Below are 22,810 nucleotides of genomic sequence, written 5' to 3'. Positions count from 1 at the left end.
GCTAGTTTTTGGTATGGTAGGTAAATTGGTTGGATTTGCAGATAATAGTAAAAAAGGAGGATAAGCAAACACTGTAGAAGTAGCAAATGAAATTCCAAAAGATTTATATAAAATGTCCAGACTGGGCTAACATGTGGCAAATTACTTTTATTGCAGGCAAGGTACCAAAAATAAACTATAAATACAAACTGGGAAAAACCAAGCTAGAATGGGCTACTTATGATAAAAATGTAGGTGTTTATGTTGACATGATATTTAGAACTTCTAGACAATGTGGGGAAGCAATGCAAAATGAAACAATAATAAAATAAAATGATTAAAAGCATATAATTTATAGCAATAGATGTCATGTTAAAATTTTAAGTTTAGTATTAAAACCTCATTAAGTCTACTGTGTCGAATTTTGGCCTCCACATTATAAAAAAGATATTACTACTCTACTATCAGTCCAGACAAGAGCAACCATTCTGGGGCTTAAAGTAATGTCCTTTACTGAGAGGATAAAACATCTGAAGCTTATTAGTTTTGAACAAAGAAAACTATGAGAAGATCTAATCTGAGTATTCTTAATTTTTCAAAAGCATTGACAAAATCAACTCAGGTCTTAAGTGTTAATAGTAAAACACCAACCAGAGGTCATAGTGAAAACTACAAGAATATACCTGTAAACAAGAGAATAGGAGGCACTTGATTCGATTAAGGCTTATGGGAGTATGGAATATACAGTACAGCCCAGCCATGGTTTAGAAGCCAAAACCCTGGCTTTTTTCAAATCAATTAGCTACTAACTACAAAATGGGCTCCTCTTGTTTGTAACAGTTCTTATGTTCTTAATTTCCCCTCGTATTTATGAGACATTATATTTTGTAAATTGTGACCCTTGTCAGTCATCTTTAATGAAGAAAGGAAGAAGTAAAACCTAAATTACTTGACTGATGCTTTTATGCATTGTGACTTACATTTTTATCTATTTATAAAGCAGAGAATTTTGCTGAAGAATCCTGAGTATTTTGCTCAAAGTAACAAGAGCAAATATTTGAAACCACAGCCTTCCAGTTCCAAGTCCAGAGCTTTAACATCTGTTGTTGGAAAGAATATTCTACCTTTCTTTAATGATATGTTCATGTCTAATTTAGTTTAAGCAACAACATATTTACTGCTACGCAACAGTCTGATAATAAAGCAAATGCATTGAAAAACTTCAAGTAACTAAATATCAGAATACCTGCAAGTGTGCTTTGGCTTACAATGACCTAATATGTGCGCCCCAGAGTTATTATCATTAATTTCTCCTCTGCCTTCCAGGACAGATTGCACCATCACCTTAGCTCTCTGCTCTCTATTCAAACTGCTTCTCAGTGTAGTTGATGTCAGATATTTTAGCTCATTTTCTCTCAGCTGAGCCATGCGAAACATCATTATTCTGGAGTTATTTTTCGTTTAGCTAAAAGTGCCTCCCATGAGGCGTTTTTTTTTTCTGAATGGGATCACGGTTACCTCAGATTGACCCAAAGACGGATGGTAGAATTGGCAACATGGTAATGCTTTCCAGCTGTGTACAAGTTGACACTCAAAATGTGCCGTTAACAACGCAACCTGCGCTCTGCTAGTCAGCTAAAATACCAGCATTAACTCACACTGTCCTCTTCAACATCAGACTGTTGCCCTGTGAGGACATGCTCATTGATGCACCTCCAAAAAATATTCTGATAACATAAAAAAGATAAAATGTTCAAAGACTATGCCAGTGTACAAGGGTAAAGCTGATGAATGAACTATGTTATATACTGATGTATAAATGAAGTGCAGCACTCAGGTGTAATGGATTTAAGTGAAATATTTCGAAGATAGATAAACACATTTCCTGTTTTCTGTAGGATTAATTATTTCATCTGCTGTGTACTTCCTCTTTCTCTGCTTTAACTCAGAAAAAACTACCATAGTGCATAAATTATGTAATATAGAAAATCTGCAGTGTGATAAAGGAAAATACCTTTGGCAAATTGCAAGTTTCTTACAGGGATTCAAAGAATTCTCCAGAAAGACACCAGAAGCCAAAACTATCCTTAAAATAGGTTCAAACTTTCCTGGCTTTAAATTGACTGAGTTCTGTTTAAACCTCTTCGTTCATTTACATATTGACCGGTTTCCCTTCCTTTTAGTCCCGTCCCATTTTCACATGTGAGTACCAACTCCAACATGTTTTTGTTTTGTCCTCCTTACCCCAGCCCTTTGCCTCATATCAGTGCTTTCCCCAGTCCTCCACAAACCTAAAATTGGGATTTTTCTTCTTTTCAAAGTGGTGTTAACCTCTGTTTGTTTCTATGCTCACTGACGCAACCCCACACTCTAAAATTATAATGTATTGTATGCGGTTCTAAATAAATCTACACCAAAAGAATTGTTTTTCAGCATGGACAAAAGGACTTATAAAAGTACTATGTACAGTACTTATAATGACATATTTTACCAGAAGATGGGACTCATATAATTATTTCCTTTGTAACATCTGACATGTACTGTACAAGCAATGGTTACGTGATGGGCAGAAAATAATTAATTAAAAGGCCTTACTGTACAATAAAAGTGGCATATTTTTAAAAGTGTCAAATTAAAGCAGAATCTGTTTCTTGACAACATAAAAGTTACGAGAAAGCCAACGCTACATCAAATAGGCACCAGCACTTGGTATATCTTGAAGTACAGCTAAAACAATAATTGAGAAATATCACAGAACATATTGTTACAACTATTGCAAGTGACTATTGAAGTGTCTACCTACATACAATGGGTAACACCTGGCTAGTGTCACCATTTCCAATTCTTGTACAGCTTGGGAGCTTCAAAGCAAGGAGATGTTTACTGAGATCTAGGGGTGAGAGATTCTGTGATCAAAGCATTCTTAAAGTTTACCTCGATTTACCTCAATTAAGTTCTGGAAAAATTATTAAATGCCAATAGATAGTCCAGTAACAGAGCATAAAACAGGCAGACAGAAGAGAGAACGGCAGGAGGAGAAGAGAGACTGCAGGGAAGACAAGTGAGAGAAAGGCAGAAGACGAGAGCTCCTTGTCCTGATCATCCATAAAGTCCAGATTGGAGTTAAGTATTTGGAACCTTGTTAAGAGAGCTCACTATTCTGTTGTTAGGAACTTTAATCTCCTGTGTAAAGAATGTGTCTGTTAAAAAATGTCTCTCCCCGTAAGTGGATGCATTTTTAGAATAGTGAGATCGGTCACCATTCTTTTTGTAGCACCCAGAGACAGAGACAGAGACAGAGACAGAGACAGAGACAGAGACAGAGACAGATTTATCCACAGGTCGTATTCTGCTTAGTTAAGAAGGCAGTTTTCTGTTCTTTTGGCCTTTGTAGGTGTTACACAAGAGTTAAATATCTGGTAGCAGCATAGGGTTTTTCTGCGTAGTCAGAAATGCTGTTAGAACATTTGACCATAGCGTAACTTGTATGTAGTATGTTTATGTTGTGTGTAGCTTAGTGTGTATTGCCTTAATTAATAAAAGTTTGTTTAACCCAGTGTGCCTGAATTATTAATCTTTTCACTAAAGCTGTGCCAGAGAACCAAGACCTCAGGTACCTCTAATTTACCAACCACTCAGGTATATTCCTGGCAAAATCTTTACAAGCTAGGGGTTATGATTATTTAATTTACTCATTGATTATGCAGCTCAGCCACTTCTCTGATATTCCCTATTTTCGTAACCCCCTATTTGTAACAATATATTAAACAAGATATTACCCTTATCTGAAAAAAATAAATAAAAGTATAATAAAGAAATATTAGAAAGGCCTGAGTGAAGGCTAGACTAAATGACAGAGGTCTTTCAGAATCATCAAAAGTAAGGAACAAAAGTTTGTAAGAAAACTGATTTCATGCAAAGAGAAAAAAAAAACTCAGTTACACTCCATTCTGTAATTTGTAAAGTATTATGGACCTCAATGGACAAGACCAAGGTACCAATCTCTTTTGAAAACAAGAGTTGGGACAGACTTGCACCTTGCTGTTGCTGGGGGCAACGTAATTATTCGCACAAGTTCACAGCCCACCTCGAAGCACACAAGAGCAGGATGCCTCTCCTGATTAGAACCACAGTCCTCCAATTGGGCAATTAATCAATTTCTCAATTGCCTCATAAGCTATATTTAAGATGGCTTTTAATGCTGACCAGCCCTCCAACATTGAGATAAACAGCGACTACTCACTTTCTCTAGCCAAGACATAGCAGCCTGCTTTCTTCTCAATATCTTCAGAGCACTGTTTCAGTGGATGCTCACCTTCATCTCTGCCGTTTCACCAGCCTTGTGAAGACTCAGTCCACTGGCTTTCATTATTTTTCTCTAGCCTACTGCTGACATTTTTAAAAAGGCACCTCCATCACTGCTTTTTTTGCTGCTACTAGACAGGCACCTTTTTCCTCCTCTGGATTTCAGCCCCTTTAACACACAACATTCGTCCAGCTTTCTACATACTCCAGTCACCAGCCTGGGTGAATCTGTAAGAAGCAATAGTTTGCCAAGCAGCCACCAATTTAAACAGACTGAATGTTGATTGAATTGCAAACATTAAAACATTTCTTCTTCCTAAATGAAAACCATCAAAAGGGTTTTTAATTTGTGATTAAGATAGGGATGAATGTTTGATTGATACAACCCTTAGTATCATTGAGACATACATTTTACATACATTGATTAACATTAAAGGCCTATTGGATGAATACTGGAACCAATGCCATTTGCATTGCAGTTGTTAATGACACTCCATCCATAGACATATAAATGTTTCATGATACTGGTCATTAATATCATGCATATTCAATGTTTTGCGAAGTTAGTACAGATGGACAAATACAGTATTTTGACTTTAACATTTTTTAAAAATCCAACTACATCCAACATTTCAAATTTTTGCTTTCACACAAGTAGTCTAGGATATGACCCATCTGATTGACTTATTTTGCAGTTGCTTACTCTTTGTAAGGTGTTACAGGACCAAGAAAAAATCATAATAAGCCAAAACAATGTCAAGATAATATTTCACATTGTGTCATAAAAGCTTTTTAAACAACTATCTATTCTTTTCTTGTTGTTTTGACATATTCTTCCAAAATAATTGGGTTTCTTGAACCACATTGCTACAAAAGGTTTTTTAATGTTTTCACTCAAACTTTTAAAGTATTTATAATGTTTTTGGGATTTATTTCCATGTTACTCAACACCACCAATGTGAAAGATGACTTTAAGAGCAAATGTTGTCTTTGGAAATCTGTTCCATAGCTGCAGGAAATGTGGCATGTTTCTGTTTCCAACAGAACTTTCTGAAAAACAGAGCTCAGACAATGCTGAGAAGTAATTTAAAAAGTCAGGACTTTTTTCAAGTATGTTTTTGATAAGCCTGCTTTAATTAGTGCAAAATAAAATCCATTTGTTGGTCAGACCGAATTAAAAGGAACATGAAAAGCAAAAATATGACTTTAAAAAGGAAAAAGGAAGCTTTGGAATCCAAAGCATTACCATCTTATATTGTACACCCCCCACCCACACAGATCTCTCACAAACATGATCAGATGCAGTGGATTTGAAAAAAAGTCATGTACCACATTCTGTACAGGTCTGTGTTTCTGACTGTACATCAAGAAAGTGTATTTGGAATCCTGGAGAAAACAATGGAAAAAAAAGAACACATTACTGAACAAGTACTGTACAAGAATGCTTAGGCACTTACCTGGACAGAGGTTTGCCTGATGTGTTAAGATCGGATGTTGAAATCGTGCCCTGGTTTGTGTTCAAGTCAAGAAAGCTTGCTTTGGTTTTTACTGTAACCTCAGGAGGATAAATTTACAAGGGATGATTTCTGTAACTGAGCAATAGAAATTATGACTATGCCGTCACCCTTGTGGCTATGGACCAACAGGCTGAATCCTAATTCCATTGCTTGGAGGCAAACTCAGATAGACAGGGCTGGTGAAGGATATGGGTCAAAGCATGTGTGGTGCTCCTCAGAGCTTACTATAAACAGGTTGAGAAGTAATGCGGTATCTCCGTATTTCAAAGTAAAACAATTTTTAAAAGTGGGAATGATATTATGATATTCTCTGTTCTCTATCCCTTCAGAAAAAAAGTATAATATTGTTCTTTCTTATCATTAGTCTTTTAATATTTTGTTTCCTACTTAGATTTTCAAAAAATATTTTAACTGGCAAAGTTGAGTTTTTTAAATCTCTAAAGCAAAACGTCACAGATGTTTTTTGTGTGTGTTTTTGATCACAAGTAAGTACATTGTATTGATCCCTGCCAGCAGTCCAGACACTTGGAAGAATCTCTTACAATATGTCTCTTCAGACGTGGTGACTAGAAGCCTGCAGCTGGAGAAAAAAACAATGTTTTTATATGTAACACATTCCAAACACTCTGTCACCAGGAGAACAATCTCCTCCTAAGTCTAAATGAATGAAATCTAGATTATTATTTCTGTTGTAAGTTTTAATACAACAAAATGCAGTTCATTTGGAACAATCGAGGGCAGGTCATCTAGTTTATTTAGGTTGTTTAATTTCTAGTAGGGTATTGATGCAAGGATCTCATCTAAATATTATTGGAAAGAAGCCATGGTATTGACTTCAACAAGATTGCTGGGTAGGTTGTTCCATTCTTCCACACCTCTTTGTATAAAGAAGTGCCTACTCTTCTGAATATTAAATGCACTTCCCTATGGTTTCAACCATGTCCACCCTTTCATAGTTTACTGCTGACCTTGAAAAAGTTGATTTGACTTTTTAAATATCTTTAAGAATATTGGAAACTTGAATTAACACCTGTACACTTTTCTGTTCAAAACTGAAAAACAAAACTGCCCCCTCTATCAATGTCTTTTATCACAAAATGACAAAAGTTGTACAATACTGCATTTGACCAATAGTCCAAATGAGAGCTTACTAATGCCTTGCACACTTTTAACATTGTTCCTTTATTTCAAAAGAGGAAAATGTGCCAGTAATTAAGCCTTTCCCAAAAGTGTCTTCAAGTACAGTACCACTAGAGACTTTGATAACCAATTAAGATTTATTGTAATGTGAATTACCAAAGTTAATAAATTTGAACTTATTGACAGAAGGCAATTGTTTCTGGTCAAACTAGTCTGGTAAACCTGAAAAGCTTTTCTTAGTTTCTAAGTAGGAAACGAGGACCAGAGGAAAGACCCACAAGATAAAAAAATCCACTTCTATTTTTTCACAAATGGGATGGGATTCTTTTCCAACATGAGTTTCTCCTTTCCAGGCTAATTATAACACTGGTGAGACTGACTCAATTTGCTTCTTTATGTGGTCCCGCTTGACTTGGGAGTCACTTAGTTATCAGCCAAATATGTCTCTTCTTTTTATGTGCCATGGAGCTCTGTCACAGATACCACATTCATGAGGTCAGCTTCAAACAGTAGTCTTAAAGATGTTGTATCTTGATTATGCCTAATTGGTTAAGGTCCCAAACCACATTTCATATATTTGTATTACACTTCTTGGATCAAACCATTCTTTTAGCCTTAAATATCTTGATGAAGGAAAACACAGTCAAAACCAGGATATCTCACTATCCCTGACGCTAGAGGTCGAGGTGGTTGAAGTCGATAATATTTTAAGACCTTTGGACAAATCTCCCACTTTCCCCTTGATGATTTGGTACTTAGCATTTTGCTTTGGTGTTTAGCCACCTTTAAAACAGAGTGACAATTAAGGCAACTTTCAGAAGTTTCTATAAATTTGCTGTGGCTGTGTGAAAATATTAGTGCTTTAAATTTAGAATATCTTCAATATTTTTACATTGCACAAATACATTGACCCTTTAGCAGAAATATTTTTTCCAACTACACTACTGATAAATTCTATACTCCTTTTCATATGTTTGTCATATTAATTCTTAAATACTGAAAAACCATTAAGTAAACCTAAATTTCCTATGCTAGATTAACTTCCAAAGCACCATTTCCAAGACAATACTATCAATGAAGTCTGAGAAATACTGTAATTACAAACGCAGCTATTCACAAGCAGATCTTGTTTGTTCTTAACTTACACAATCATTTTTGATTTAAACAAAGAGGTATTTAAAATATTTTTAATTTGCTTGATCAAAACTTTATTCTGTACAAATTGAATTTATTTTGCTCTTTTAAATTAATAAAAATAGTTTTAGGAATGTTGTATTCCACAAACACAACAGACTTAAGTGAAAAGACAAATTGAAGTGAAAAACAAAGTTCTGACCTTTTCCCCCCCCCAAGAACAGCCTTTCTTAATATTAGAGCTCCCTCTACTGGTCACAGAGACCACATATCCACTTGATCGCAGAGCAGAACTACAATTTAAATCTAATGCAGAGAACACTAAATGAGAAATAACTTAAACAGGGCAATAAATGTAAATCATTGTACAAAGCCCAATCACATGCAGCCTTTACTTTAAGAAACTCCATGTTGGACTTTTCAATGTAGCTATATTTTTACAGCTGTTATAATCATCTTCATGGAGAAAATATTTTCACCACTGCTGTGTTAGCCAATATTTACTTTACGCTCATATCCATGTGATGGGGTCAAATATTTTTACAAAAAAATGGAATACTAAAAGAGGACTTTCATGAATACTGAATAATAAATTACACTTAAAATGCTACAAAATGTACACGTTCAAACATACATGTATAAATATGTACACACTTTTCAAATAACTTGTTAACGCGTGACATGTTAGGTGCATTGATGGGAAGCAGAAGACTGGAATAAGGTTGGAGATAAGAAGGCCCTTCCTGCATCAGTTGCTACCCCTGTTTGCCAAAGCTTCTCGAATCTGCCTGTCCAGCTCGCTGATAATGCGATCCTCGTGAGTGTACACCCCCGTCCTTAGCAGTGTGTCCCGCTCTTCTATCAGTCTGCTCAGATAATCGTCCATGCTTTCACTCAAGCCCTGGACAGGATGTCCATCTGTTGTCCTGGTTGCTGTATCCCTTGACAGACGTTTGTCTTCATGCTGTTTTAACCTGCAAAGAGGGGGGAGGGATTACCACCCAGGAACACTACTACCACAGATACTTTTAAAAGGCACAGGGAAGCTCAAGCTGAACCAAAACCTGGGTTAGAAGTGTACCCATGGTGTAATGACATGAAACCCTGAAGTAATTCAGTTGTTTTTGTCTGAATACCCCTGGAACAACAATCTTCCTTTGTTTTTTTGAGAAGGAGAAAAAAGACACTCATACCTTTTCAGGCAAGTCCCTATCATCATTAATTGCTGGTCATTTACTATCAATATTGTATGTGTTTATCACATAGTGCTAATTTCCATAACCACTGAATAAAGCAGGCTTTAAGAGCTTCTTTGCCTGAAACAACTTGTTTAATTGTAAATATGTTATACAAATTTATTAGGAATATTTGTTATAAATATATAACAAATTGTAAATATGTTATACAAATATACATTGTAAATTGTAAATAAGAATAAAAGTCCTACAATTAATAAATTCTTACTTCTGACCAACTTAACAAATGGCCTAATAGTACTGGATACCATGCATGTGATGGATGGGGTGGTTTGTTCGAGAACTGGTGTATAAAAGAGCATGAATTTGTGGAAAAAATAGAAGGCCGTTAGAGCTGCAGGTTATTTCCTAAACACAAACAATAATGTAGCTTGATTTTGATGCAGTGATAAGTTATAGCTAAAAGCTACGAGTGAGTACTCTGTTATACATCACTACTCTTCTTTTGTCTATTAGTCACTGACGTGCCTCTCCCAGTGTAGATGCCAATACATTTTGACAAGATAATATCATGCTGGCTGATGAAACTATGAAACAACTAGACTTTTCCTCAGCTTTTCGGTTAAGGAAGAAGCTTGCAAAACAGAATAACCTCCAATACTGCCCCTTCGTAAATGAATTACAAGTGCATCTCGACATAAAGCTAAGCCTTCCAGATTTGTGGATTCATCTAGATACAGAGCAAAGTACAGGCTGCTAATGACTTGGTTCATTAACTAGTTGCCATAGATTTGATACAACACTCTTGTCTAAGCGGTAAATCAAAATAAATATTTTTTTAGCTCTATCTCCAAGCAAAGTGTTTTGAATCCAGTGACAGGTTAATATTCATTTCTCTGTAATTCAAGTATTATGCTTCAGTAGCTCCGATATTGTCATTTGCAACTGCAGTGCAGAAAAATATATTGCTTGCCATTTATTGTACCAGTGTCCACTTAAAAAATTCCAACAGTTCGTCTTTGTTCTATTCACGTTTTGCTTCAAAGTAACTGCATAGAAGATATGGTTTATGTCCTTTTTTCCAGAAGACTTTACCACATGCCACACACTGCTGAGGGTATTCACTAGCACCAATCCAAGAAAATCCAAATAAGTCCCAATTTGAAGCACTTTTCTCCACATACTTATGTAATTTTAATACAAATTCTGATTTGTCTCTGGTCTCAAAGTTAGGCTTTGCCTGTTGAGTCAGTAGTCATCTTTTCATTGACAATTTCAGTAAGTGCACTGGTACTGGCTAGGCTAATTTCTCTTCTTTTTCACTGATACTATAGGTTCCTCTTAATTTTATCTAAACACGAGTCATTTGTCCATATTTCACTATTAAGTCCCACATGTAGGTCAGTTAAGTCATTTAGACTGGACGGTTTCTGGGCAACAGAAACTGCGCTGTCTTTATAAAGATATAAAGCAAATTAATCATATTTAAAGCTTTATCTGAGCACCATACTGCAAAACTACAATAAATAAAACCTGTCATTGCACAATTTCTCCAGAGCCTCAGTCCCTTCCCCCAGAGATCTCTCACAGAGAGCCTCCTTGCTTCTTTTTATGCTGTGACCTAGGGCCACAGGAACAGCCTTGCTTTTGTATCAGACATTCCTTCTTAAAACACTCCATGACTTTAAGGTTCCCTGGAAGCAAGAGATTTTGCTGTGGAATGGTCAACTCTATCTCCAGCACTTGTGATCACAATTGGCTGTTGACATATGATGAATCTTCAAGAGATCTAGACTGCAGTATTAATCCCGAACTCCATTTGAAGGATTTGGCTGCTGAAAGTTCTCATTAAGCAGGAAGTATTTTCAGGGCTGATGGAAGACACTTTCACATAAAAAAGCTCTACGCCTCTATCTGAAACTGCTTCTGATCGCTGGTTGGTTTTTACCTGTTAAGTTCGTTTCTGATCTCTTCCAGCTCCTGTTTCTCCGTTTTGACAACTTCCTTTTCCTCTGCTGCCAGGTACCGCAGTCGCATGTGCTCAAGCTCCTGCTGCTGCTTCTTCAGTCGAGCCATGGCGTTCTCCTGTTCTCTCTGGGACACAAGAGGAAAGTAAGACTCAGTCCACAAGCACAAAGCAAATGGCTAGGAGAACAGGGCCTGGTGCCACAGGGCTGGCATGATTCCATCAATGTTGTCTCTCAGGGGCTTGATTCTAATAACCAAGAATAAAGGATATTTAAAATGCAATGTACTGCAACGCTGGGGGTTTGAATTAGCAATAAATTACACTTAACATGGATTGCATTTGTTTTACTATAATAGTCAGGAAAACAAACCACATGAAGCATTTAACTGTTAGTGTAAACATTTGCTGGAGTAAAACATTTACAGAAATACATTTTTGGGGCTTTTTTGAATTAGCTTTGTATTTCTTTTTAAACATCTCTGAAGAACTGTTTTCATGGTTTGGCAACAGTTAATGTGGAGCACCTTCAGAGACAAGCCTCTTCAAACAGCTTTAGTCAACAAATGATTGAATATAGCATGTGTTGTTTGAATAATTTTTTTTTCCTTTTGCAGAGGAATGCGCTTAATGGCTTTAAATGGATTAAAGTAAATATTAAAGCCACAGGTGAAGAAATGAAAAGTGCTCTCTGCTTAGCAAACAAGTATCTTCTGTTGGTGGCTACAGTCTATAAATCTAGGGAAAAGTTGTAAACATGAACACACTGGATTAAACAGAGGCCAAATATTGGCCACCACACAGTCTCCCACTCCTACTGAGGGGTGACTAGACTGTGGGAAGCAGCAGAGACTGAACTCAATGGCAGTTTTCTGAAAATAACTAAGGTCTGACAAGTCAAGATGGGGGCCTGGATGATTTCAAATAACACTTTATACCCAAAGCTGAAATACCAAGCTTTTAAAAAAGACAGAAAAATGTGGCTGAGCAAACCAACATCAAAATGATCATTTTAATGTATCTATTGGGTTACAAACTACAAGACAAGATAAGAACCTTGTTGGTTAGGAATGTCTGTACTGTCAGAAGGACCTGGCTTTATTGGGCTTCTTCAAAGATTTAGTATGAATTATGCAGAACAATTTCCTTATAAGACTTGAACAAGATTAATTAAGCCCCCCCAAAATTAAACTAAAGGTCTCATTACATTTCTTTTAAAGTGAGGTATTTTGCATTGGATGTTCTACATTTCTTAAAAACAACCAAAGGGCAATTTTAAGAAGAAACTCATGTTGTAGGAACTTGCCACAGAGGCCCACTGAGTAATTCATATCATCTGTATTTCCCTGCTAATTCATATCTTACTTGCACTATTTTTTGTTTTGCTGTTTCAGTGTAGATTGCAATTTGACATGCTAGCCTTTGAAAAGACCTTTAAGGATTGAAACGGAGAAAACGACTAGCAGGAAGTACCTCACATGTTGAACTGGCTACACTATAAAAGCTCTGCAAAATGACATTGGGATGTGACCAGCGTTTTAAAAAAAAAACGTGAATTCTTCAGTAAAGTAATTTTAAACAGGAGTATCACCAGATCTTCAGAGAGTAGAATGTATAAGAGAAAAATGGGACAATGTAGAAAGAAGCTACTGCATTATTGAGGATAAAAAAACGGATCTAAAAAACTCTGGGGTTCTTAAGTATGTAACAAACGTATAATTCAAAATGTAACATCCATGAATTAAGATAATTAATTTTAATTCTATTTGAAATAACAACATAAGACTACTAAGATGCTAAATCACTTCAATTACAGATGGAAAAATGAACCTGTAGGTCAGGTGCCAGAATTGTATTTTTTTTTTTACTCCTGTAATTGGTAATAATACTAAGATAAAAAACATAATAGAAATCAATGTATACAGAACGTGACATTTTAGGCTCCTGTGCACAAGACTCTACTATATATGGAATGAAAGCACCTGATAACTCGCTGCTTTATCTCCAGCACTTCTCTCCTAAGGCTGAAGAAGGGGAACTCCTTGAGTTCAAAAGGCAGAGCCTAAAATGGTTAATCTTGTGGCTAATGCTTTATATAATGCATTTGATTTATAGCACTGTTTCACCTATAGTTATGAACACTTCAGTGTAACCAATAAATTAAGTTGCATTTTTTAACATTTCCCTAGCACTTAAGTAAAAAAAAAAATTAAGATTTTCCAGCTGGGGTTTGTCTTTAACAGTTATTAACAATCCCTGATAGAGCTTTTAGCGTCTACAGAAATGTTTTTGTCAGCCCTCCAGTAGGATTTAGAGTGACAAATTGCTAACCGTAGTCACAAACTCGATGCTATTAAGCACAAACAGTTTAGAAACACAGCTAATAAATTAAGGGCAAAGGAGATTCTGGAAGAAGTTCTGAGAAAGGCCTCTGTGATAAAAACTAAAAACCCATCTAAACTAAAGAAATGCCAACCCATGCTATTTGGTCCGGAGTCGCGGTTAACAAAATCTTTATTAGTAGGTGTGCTTTCCTTTTGAATATATTTTTTAGTTTTGGTGTCATGTTCGAATCTGCTAAAAAGAAAAAAAAAAAGACAATGTTTTGTTTACATTTGCAAGACATACCTGCTTGAGTCTGGCAAGTTCTTTTAAGGCTCGTCCCCACTGTTGCTTGTAGTGAAGCTTAGATTTTGTGGCAGATTCCAGCTTTCTTTCAAGTTCCACCTTAGACAGCAAGCACATTAAATCAAACAATGTAGTAACATTATCCTTCTCCTAACAATCACTGAAAGATGATATATACAAATGTCTGGCTCAGGCAAAGTTTATCTCTTATGAAGCACTGTATGGTTTCAATCCATTATGTCATGTCATGTAAATATTATGGCAGATGAACATTTTCTTTCTTAAAATATGAGCTATTTTATGACTTACACAGTTGCTCACAGATGAACTAGACATCTTAAACCTAGGATGTCTGAAAAAAGAAACTTTTAACCTCTAAGCTAATAAAAATTGTAGTTTTGTCAAACTCTTATCAGTTTTACCTGTCAAGAAAATTGGTTAATGTTTTCTTTCATCTTGGCAAAAAGTATTTTTATTTGAAATTTTAAGCGCTCAACACTAACTCAGCTCATTGAAGCAATGAGAACATTTGAAATCACAAGGTTATTAAAGGCGATTCATCTGGTAAAGCTTATTCAAATTTAAAGATCCTCAGAGAACAATTTCGCACTGAACTATATAATCTGCTCGACTGTAACTACAAGTCTATAAGTATATTGAAGGTGCACAGTCAAACAAAACCCAGCTATAGCTAGAGAATTAATTGTTCTCTACAACATTTATTGTTCCGATTGTTACCATGTATTACGTAACATTTTGTAATGGACTGTCTGCATTGTGTGGTGTTGTCTGCTGTACTATACATGTTCTGAGAGAACAGAGTGGATAAGAATTCCAGTGTACATGTACATATGACAATAAACTCCTTTACATTGTACTATATAACTCTTAATATCCCAATTACTTTAATTCACATGGTCTAAAAAAACACAAGGGTTTTAAATGTGCCTAAAAACAAATTAGTGTGAACAACTAACTATGGCTAATTAAATAATGTAAAATGATTTAATCCTTGCGCTTCTGGAGATCAAAAAGGTCCATGAACACTTGCTCTGTGTACACATCTATGAAAAAGTTGCTTTGCAGTTTGCACAATTATGGCACAGAGTTCAGGTCCACTTCACAATCCACAATGACACAAACCAAGGCTGACCATACTAGGCACGGAGGTTATATTAGTTTCATTTTGAAACCAAGCTAAACGTGCCCTGAAATCCAGAACTGCACAACTGCACTCTTCAGGGGTAGTCCTGAATTTAGTTTTAAATTAAGAGTTCCAGCATATGATTAGGTTTGGTAAAGAAGAAACAAGGCACTCGATATCAGGGATAAAGAAGTAGAATCTAAATGACTTTCACTTAATGTCGTATGATAGCTTAACCTGTTACATTACCGGAAAAAATACTGTACCTCCACTGCAGTATATACCAAACAGTGAGTAAAGCATTTGTTGTGGTTACACTCTTACCTATGTTCACGATCGGCTTTCTTAAATTGAAAAATTGAAACCAATTACAAATGAACTAAATTCACTGTAGACACAAAATATAGCATGTGTTGCTATGTATTTCACAAGGCTGTGAAATTAGTAGGGCCTTTTTTATACTTACAAAAGTAATACTAATTCTGTGAGTAAATCTGCATTTTTAACTGAAGCTGAAGAGTAAGAGTTGCACTTTATAAAAACATTACTGGGATTACTTGGATATTGTCTAATATCATTAATGTAGTCTGGGAAAATGCTTAAGAATAATTGTATATGATTAATTAAAGCTTTGCTCGTTTAAATGGCATATACCATCATATATTCAGAGCAAAAAGCCAAATACTGATGATGAAAACCTCTAGTAGTGAATTAAATTATACTTATGAATTAATGTACTAGCATTTTTCAGAATGGCTGAAGTCTTTCTTAAAATGCTTTTCATTCACAGTAGTATATAGTGGTTTTTACAAGAACATATTTTGGCATACCAGAATAGTGTTTAGAATTCAGGAGCACTGGTTTATTTTACACAGTAGTGCAGAAACTCAGTCCCAGTCATCTACTAAAATAATAAACTGAGGTTTGCATGAACGTTTTTAAAAGTGGTTAGTTACTACTTTATCTGAACATAAAGTGCTGTTGACATAACCAAAATAGTTTTTAAATAAAAAGGAAAATGACAGATTATAACTACAGACAAATCAAATATTTTCTTAAGACATTTTCAGTTTCTATTATTGCATCCTTAAGAAAGAAGCAACCTTTATATTAGTCCTTCTAAAAAGCAAAGGAGACGTTCTTCCATTGGTGATAAGTATCTGTGCCATGACAAAGAGTTTCTTACTTTTTCAAGACTCAGCAGATTGAGCTCTGACTGAAGTCGGATTTCTGGTTTGGTGTTTTGCTGCTCCCTGAACAGAAGAAATTCTTTTTCCAGTAGTCTGTATTTGTGCTCTGCATCTTGAAGCTGCAACAGACAGAAAAAAAGGCAGCCTAAATTGTACAGTAAAATTACAAAATCATTGCATACAAAGAAGATTTGTCTTGTTGCAGATGCATCCCTTGTCTTCTGGGTGGCCAGTAAAACTAACATCTTGCCAAAATGATTTAAGTTATAATGTAAAAATTATGGAAAGATAAAAAACATTGTACAGCTAAAATAGGTCATGGATGGTTCATATGGCTACATTTGACAAGAAGGTACAGAGTGTAGCAGTGGAAGTCTAACTATATACACACACATATATTTCAAAGGTTTTGGTTTTGTTTTCAACAGATGTCAAAGCTCTAATTTTGTTGTTTATCAATGTGAAGTACTTCATGAATCAGATGTTTATTATGATAGCCAAAGTATAAAACAAAATTGATTGCTTGGCTAAAAAAATAATGACTGTTATCATCCAGATTCATAGCTTCCCATTAACAGTATTATTCATGTAGCAGTGCAAACACCAGAATGTGCAGATCTATGCATTCTGCATATATCCAGCACTTCAGGCACAAGATCACCATTTTTACTGCTATGGTTACCTAAATATCCCCAACCTGGACCATTTAATCAGGTTATACCATTAATAAAACCACAGATATACAGTTGGTGACAGAGTACTTGGGCATTTCCAAACAAACTGAAAAATCACAAAGAAAGTAATTTCTCTAAATTCTAAACATACTATTGAAATACAGTAATAAAGAAATGTATGTTTAAAATAAACAAATATTACAATTATACCAAACCTAATTTTGTATTTGGGCACCCTTATTCTTTATGCCCACCCTGATTCTGGACCAGCACGCAGTCCTTTTGCTGGCATTTCCTGGCACTTTTCCAGAGATATTTTTACCACTTCAACATACCGCAAAAAGATTTGACTTCTGCAATTTCCTTTGGTTTTGTTTTTATAAAAGCAGTCTTCTACAAGTCAATCTACAACATCTCTATAAAGGTCATTCTGAGGATTGAAATTATTAATCCATGCTGGTAACTTTTTCAGAGTTTGCAAAATGCTTAGGGTCGTTAACCTACTGGAACACAAACTTTTGCTCAATAGGCCTTCTAACATTGGGTAGTACATTGGAGTGCAAACCGCTTGATATTTTTCAGTATTTATTGATCCCTCCACAATAAAAGGTTGCTAATGCCCGGGCAAGGAAAAAAAAAATCCATACCAACACACGAATTCCACTATCTTCAGTACAGAGAATTAAACTACTCTCTTCCACCAAACATAATCATGCTTTCTTAGTGAAACAATGAACAGGTTTAAGGGAGGATGACGTTTGTCAATTTCCTGACCATCTTCTCTCAGTTAAAAGTTCTTAATTATGTTTGCAGTAATCTGAGGTTTTTGCGGGACTGCTGTCTTCCATAAATGCGAAAATCGTGCTACATTTCTCATACTTGGGCTACCTGTATGCTGAATTTTTATTTTTATTACCTATAATCTTTAAATAAAACAATTTACATACAAAATTTCTTTACAAAAATTACTTCATGTTTTTGCTTTAAAAAAATTGACACCAATACTTCGGTCTGCAACTGTCCAATTACAAGCAAAGTGTTTTTCTATTTAGAAGGGGTTGAAACCTAATACTAAATGTTTGGATTTCAGTTCTTGTAATGAGAATGTTAGGTTACTGAAGGAGCTAAAGAAAACATTTTTCCCTGCCACAACTTACAGTGAGAAACATCAGTTTAAGATAATATTCCCCTTAGCAATTCAGTCCTGTATACTAGTGGATATATTTTCTCAACACATCATGTCAAATAAATGGTATGTTCAAACCTTTGTAAGTGACATTACATATCTTTGGTATATACTTTGGCAATGGTTACAAATAAACAGTGCCGTAAATGTCCTTTGATAGCCTGAGGAAGATAAATGGATTGGTAAAGATATATACATTATACAGTTTCTATAGGAAACAACTTAATCTAGTCTTTGCTGCAAAGTGGTGTGTCCATTAAAAGAGATTTTTAGTCTATCATTTGACATGAAGCAGATGGGACAAAAACTCTTGCACACAATGAATGGGGTAGGCCAGTGGGGAGTATAGAAACTTTAGTACTGATATATTGGACTCTGGCTTGCAAATGGAAGACAAATGCCTCTGTTTACATGATCTTGACACAAGAAGCAAAGATAAAAAGCAGTGTGGCATCTTGTCTGTACTTTTTTTCAATGCAGTCCATTAGTTAGCTTTTACTATATGTCTGAACATGACATTATTTTTCCTACAGTAGACAAATGCCTTTTTTTCCTTCATACAAAATATGATAACCATGAAGAATATTTTAATATATGGACTCTTCTGTACTGTCTTGTAAATTCAGAGGAATTATGTTATTAGAAAGAAAGCATATTATTGATTTACACAAAAACATTTATACTACAAAAGCACATTAACTTATGCTTTTGAAGATTAGTTTATTTCTAATATACTTTTTCTCAACTATGTACGTGCCAAATAGATTTGAAATAAGCAAGGAGAAAATTAACTATTTTAAGCAAGAGAAAAACATCTGCTGACATAAAATTAAACTTTTGTGCTAAATGAAATGGAAACTAACAAATACATAAAAATATAATGTATCAATGAGTTTGGGTCAGTAACATTACAATAGCACAGATCCACTTTTACTTTTTTGCTGTGTTTTATACCAAATGGAACATACTATATCAAGAATATATTTTCAAATACAAAAATAAAACTGTCATGGATGTGGGTCATATGATCTTAATTTTTCTCAAAAGGATGCACAGAATATCAGATGCGAAAATGCATTTGAACAAAAATTTGAATTTTAACATGAAAAATAATTTCCAAACATTTCAATTTTTAAATTAAGCAGAATACTATACAGTACATTAATGAACTATTATGCAAGCATGATTTTTTTCATTTTTGTCAGCTACAACAAAAAGTTATTTTAACCTTTTCTAATAAAAAATTGTATATTATCAAGGGGCACTTTAAGCTGATCAATAACTACCTATATTTTAAAACTATTTTGCCAAATGTGGAAAAAAGTACATTTTGTATAATGAACAGCCTTGTATGAGAGCATCAGAAAATAGAAAATAGGAGATAAGTTCATAGCAGGAGGAATAGTTGTGTTGCACATATAGAACATAGTAAGAGGAGTGCTCATTGCTTAGACCTTTTTGAGTAGTATGGTTTCCCCAAAACCAGTTAAAACTACTATATTTTCTATAATAATATAGTAATAATATTACTATATTTTGCTCCTGGTCCTTTTTTCTAGTCACCTTTAAATTTGTCCACAGATGATTGCTGGCTTTTCAACTCCTAAGATACAACCGAACCCAATAACAGCAGAAAGCAACTAAGCTAAGGATAGAAGTGGTACAGATCCTCCTGCAGGATTCAAAAGAGTTGAAATGAATAAAAAGAAATAGCATTACAAGGCCATTGCAATTCGGATGAATGACTGGGTATCTGGATGGAGACATCCATTGAGACTTAATCTGTGGATGCTGTCAGCTGGTTGAGTGACTTGAGTCCAAGAGGCTTGGATCCCAGCTTTCTTACTTCTGCTGTAACACAGATTTAGCAAAGAACAACTTGACTCTAGGGCAACTGTGTGTACACCAAGAGCAATGGGGCACAGGACTTCAGACCGGAAAAGTGAGAGGTAACTGGTCCACTGTAGGCAGCAGGTACAGGAAAAAGAATGGAAACCCTAGAGTGTGCCGTGTCCAGCTGCATCCAGACCTTTGATCTCGGTACTAATAGCTGGGAGGAAAATGCGTGGACTGACAGGCTCCAGGGCCACCCAGGAGTCCTCTTCCCCCAGTTAAGGGGAGATAAGTATAGTGGGATACTCAGTTATTAGAGAGGTTATTACATGAATGAGCGATATATGGATTTTATTTGGCGTTGCCTGCCTCATGTAACATTTGCAGAGTTTCTTGAAGGAGAGGAGTTTTTACCGACTCTTGACTAGTAGTCATACTCATAAGTGAGTCTCTTATGGTATGTTGCGTGCCTGGTGCTCAGATTGCAGACCTCCACCTGATTGTGAGTGTTAAACCAAAGCTTTGCAAAAGTCAGAGCATGTAACCTGAGAACTACCTGTACTGTATATTCCTGCTTCCTGCGTGGGTCACTTTACATTTAAAATTAATTTGCCAAGTATCTTTCCAATCCATTTGTCACTCCTTTGCTGCTGTTTTAATGTTTGCCATTCATCTGATTTTTGTATCATTAGCAAATTTAACAAGTTTATGAATTATACAACAGCAAAAGTTGAATTTCTATGGCTTTTAAAATGAGAATTTAGTCTTTTACAAGGGACTTTAGCTTTCTCAAAATCTACTTACAGTACATTTTGGTGTATGCTTCAGTGTTATCAATTGACCTTGTTACTGGTTTGAAGATGTTTGGTACTTCAATTGAACACGTCCTTCCCTTCCTAAATTCATGTAATTTTTAATGCAGCTATTTTGTAAGCAGTAAGTACTGTAGTTTAGAATCTAGTATTGTTTCCATAACTTTACCAATAACAGCAGTAAGAATTATACATCTACTTTTTCCTGGTTCAGGTTTATATATCTTTTTATGAATTGTTGTAGAATTTTCAACTCTGCAGTACAATCAAAGTATAGCATTGAAGTACTATGAATCTATGAATCCTATGAATGGGAAAATATCATTAGGCCCAAGAAATTTATGAGTTTTAAACTAATGTAGCCCCTGTAAAATGACCAATGGTGCTACTTTTATAACATGGGAAATGTTTGTTTTCTACTCTTCAAATCTTATGTAAAATATTTTGTACATGTAATATTAAATCTTCTAGTTTATCCAATATAACTTAAAAAATAAGTGTACATTCTTCTTGCAATATTCATATATTGTTGACTTAGCATTTTTTTAGTTACACTTATAGCCTGATATGTTTTTTTTTTCTTTGAATCTTGGGCTGTTTTATAAGTGTTAACTTCAATTTGATTTTTTAAATAATTTCTGCATTATACATTTAGATAGTTTTTGAGACATGGTGATTTATTTAACATAGTTTAAGTATATCCATATTTCTGCCATTCACCTGCTTGTAAGCTCTGTTTCATTCATTCATGGTATGTTTTTCCAAAATTAGAGCGCATAAGTGTGTGTGCAATGTAAAATTAAACTGCTTTATAACTTCTCTCTGGTTCTCATGTCTATTCCCATAATTATATTCTGGTTATATGAAAAGACTAGGTCTATGGAAGACTAGCATCTTCTATAGCAGGTGCCTTTGCAAACTTGTTCAAGGTGTAATCATTAGTTGTTCCAGCCACCTCTTCATTTAAACTTCTGTACACTGCATAAAACAAATTCCAATTTATGTGCTGAAAATTGATATCTAATACCACCTCTACTGCTTATTTTATACAGTAAGCTCCTTGTGCCCGTGCCTGCATTAGGCGCTCTAGAAGAATTTACCTACCGTTAAATTGTATATTTTCTCATTTAATTCTTATAGAGTCTAAAGTGCCTTAACTTTCATACTTTAATACTCTGTCTCCCAATGTATTCATTACTGCAGCTGCTGTACCAATCTGCTGGTCAGTCAATCCCCTCTACCTTTTCTCACGAACAAGACCCCAAGGTACTGTACTTAAACCTGTCTACTTGGCTGTTTCCCTCTCACTTGGAGAGAACAATCACCATAGATAAAGACGTTCCACAGAGTCTTCGGTACTTTCAACATAAAGTCATAGTTATTTGAAACCTTTGTTGAGGATTCTGGTATACAGTAGCACAAAATGCTTTGGTGCTCATAATTAAATGGCTTCCCAAACTATTTCCATTGCAGGATTGTTCAAGAGGATTGCATCTATGCAAGACGGTTTAAGAATTAACCACATGTGATCAAACCGCGGGTCAATGCATGCTTTTTGTAAGTGACACACAAGCCAACAGTCTTACTGATTTTCAGATTTTTTTCTGAAGGAGTAGCACTGATGTTGATTGCCAGGATTTCCAGAATGCTTCAGTTCATTTTTCCTCACTCATTTTGCTCAGCTTCATGTTATTTTTATGTTTTCCCCACGGAACACACAAATAGGTTGTGTTTGTCAAGTGTAGACTATGAAATTTAAGTTCAGATCACGCAGTTGAAGTCTTTTTTTCCCTTCTTCAACAGCTGTCTGGTTGCAAGACATCCATATGCTGTGCACTGTACTCTTGACTGTAGTTGTCTTTAACACGTAGAGCTTCTACTTTGGAGCTTTTAAATAAAAAGGCATTAAAGACACATAAAACAGGATTTCTAAACACGTAACAGGCTATAGTTATATAGTTACAGATAGTAATATGTAACTATAGTGTATATGCCTGTATCGTGATAGTTTAGTGATATATCAATTAGCTCTACAGTGCATTTCAAATCACTGATTAATACATTTTAAAGAAAAACTAGAAGCCATGACTCAATCGAACCCTAGGG

The 22,810-nt window shown here is 35.2% G+C and overlaps 1 protein-coding gene and 1 long non-coding RNA gene across 2 annotated transcripts in view; both read right to left on the bottom strand.

Annotated features, from left to right (window-relative positions):
• LOC148673430 (uncharacterized) overlaps positions 1-22,810 on the bottom strand; it is a 399,373-nt gene that overhangs the window by 317,825 nt on the left and 58,738 nt on the right. The window lies entirely within an intron of this gene.
• The window catches only part of cep120 (centrosomal protein 120), a 36,867-nt gene continuing 21,116 nt past the window's right edge, over positions 7,060-22,810 (bottom strand). The window contains exons 18-21 of the mRNA XM_088629860.1: positions 16,196-16,318; positions 13,866-13,964; positions 11,220-11,365; positions 7,060-9,049 (exon numbers count right to left, since the gene is read on the bottom strand). Coding sequence (XP_088485986.1) covers positions 8,824-9,049; positions 11,220-11,365; positions 13,866-13,964; positions 16,196-16,318 — 594 coding nt within the window. The 3' untranslated portion in view covers positions 7,060-8,823. The remainder of the gene's footprint in view (positions 9,050-11,219; positions 11,366-13,865; positions 13,965-16,195; positions 16,319-22,810) is intronic.

Source organism: Lepisosteus platostomus, chromosome 4, assembly GCF_059453375.1.
Source record: "Lepisosteus platostomus isolate fLepPlt1 chromosome 4, fLepPlt1.hap1, whole genome shotgun sequence".
Classification (NCBI taxonomy): domain Eukaryota; kingdom Metazoa; phylum Chordata; class Actinopteri; order Semionotiformes; family Lepisosteidae; genus Lepisosteus; species Lepisosteus platostomus.
The sequence above is the reverse complement of the archived record's forward strand: the minus strand, read 5'-3'. Positions and strand labels throughout refer to the sequence as shown.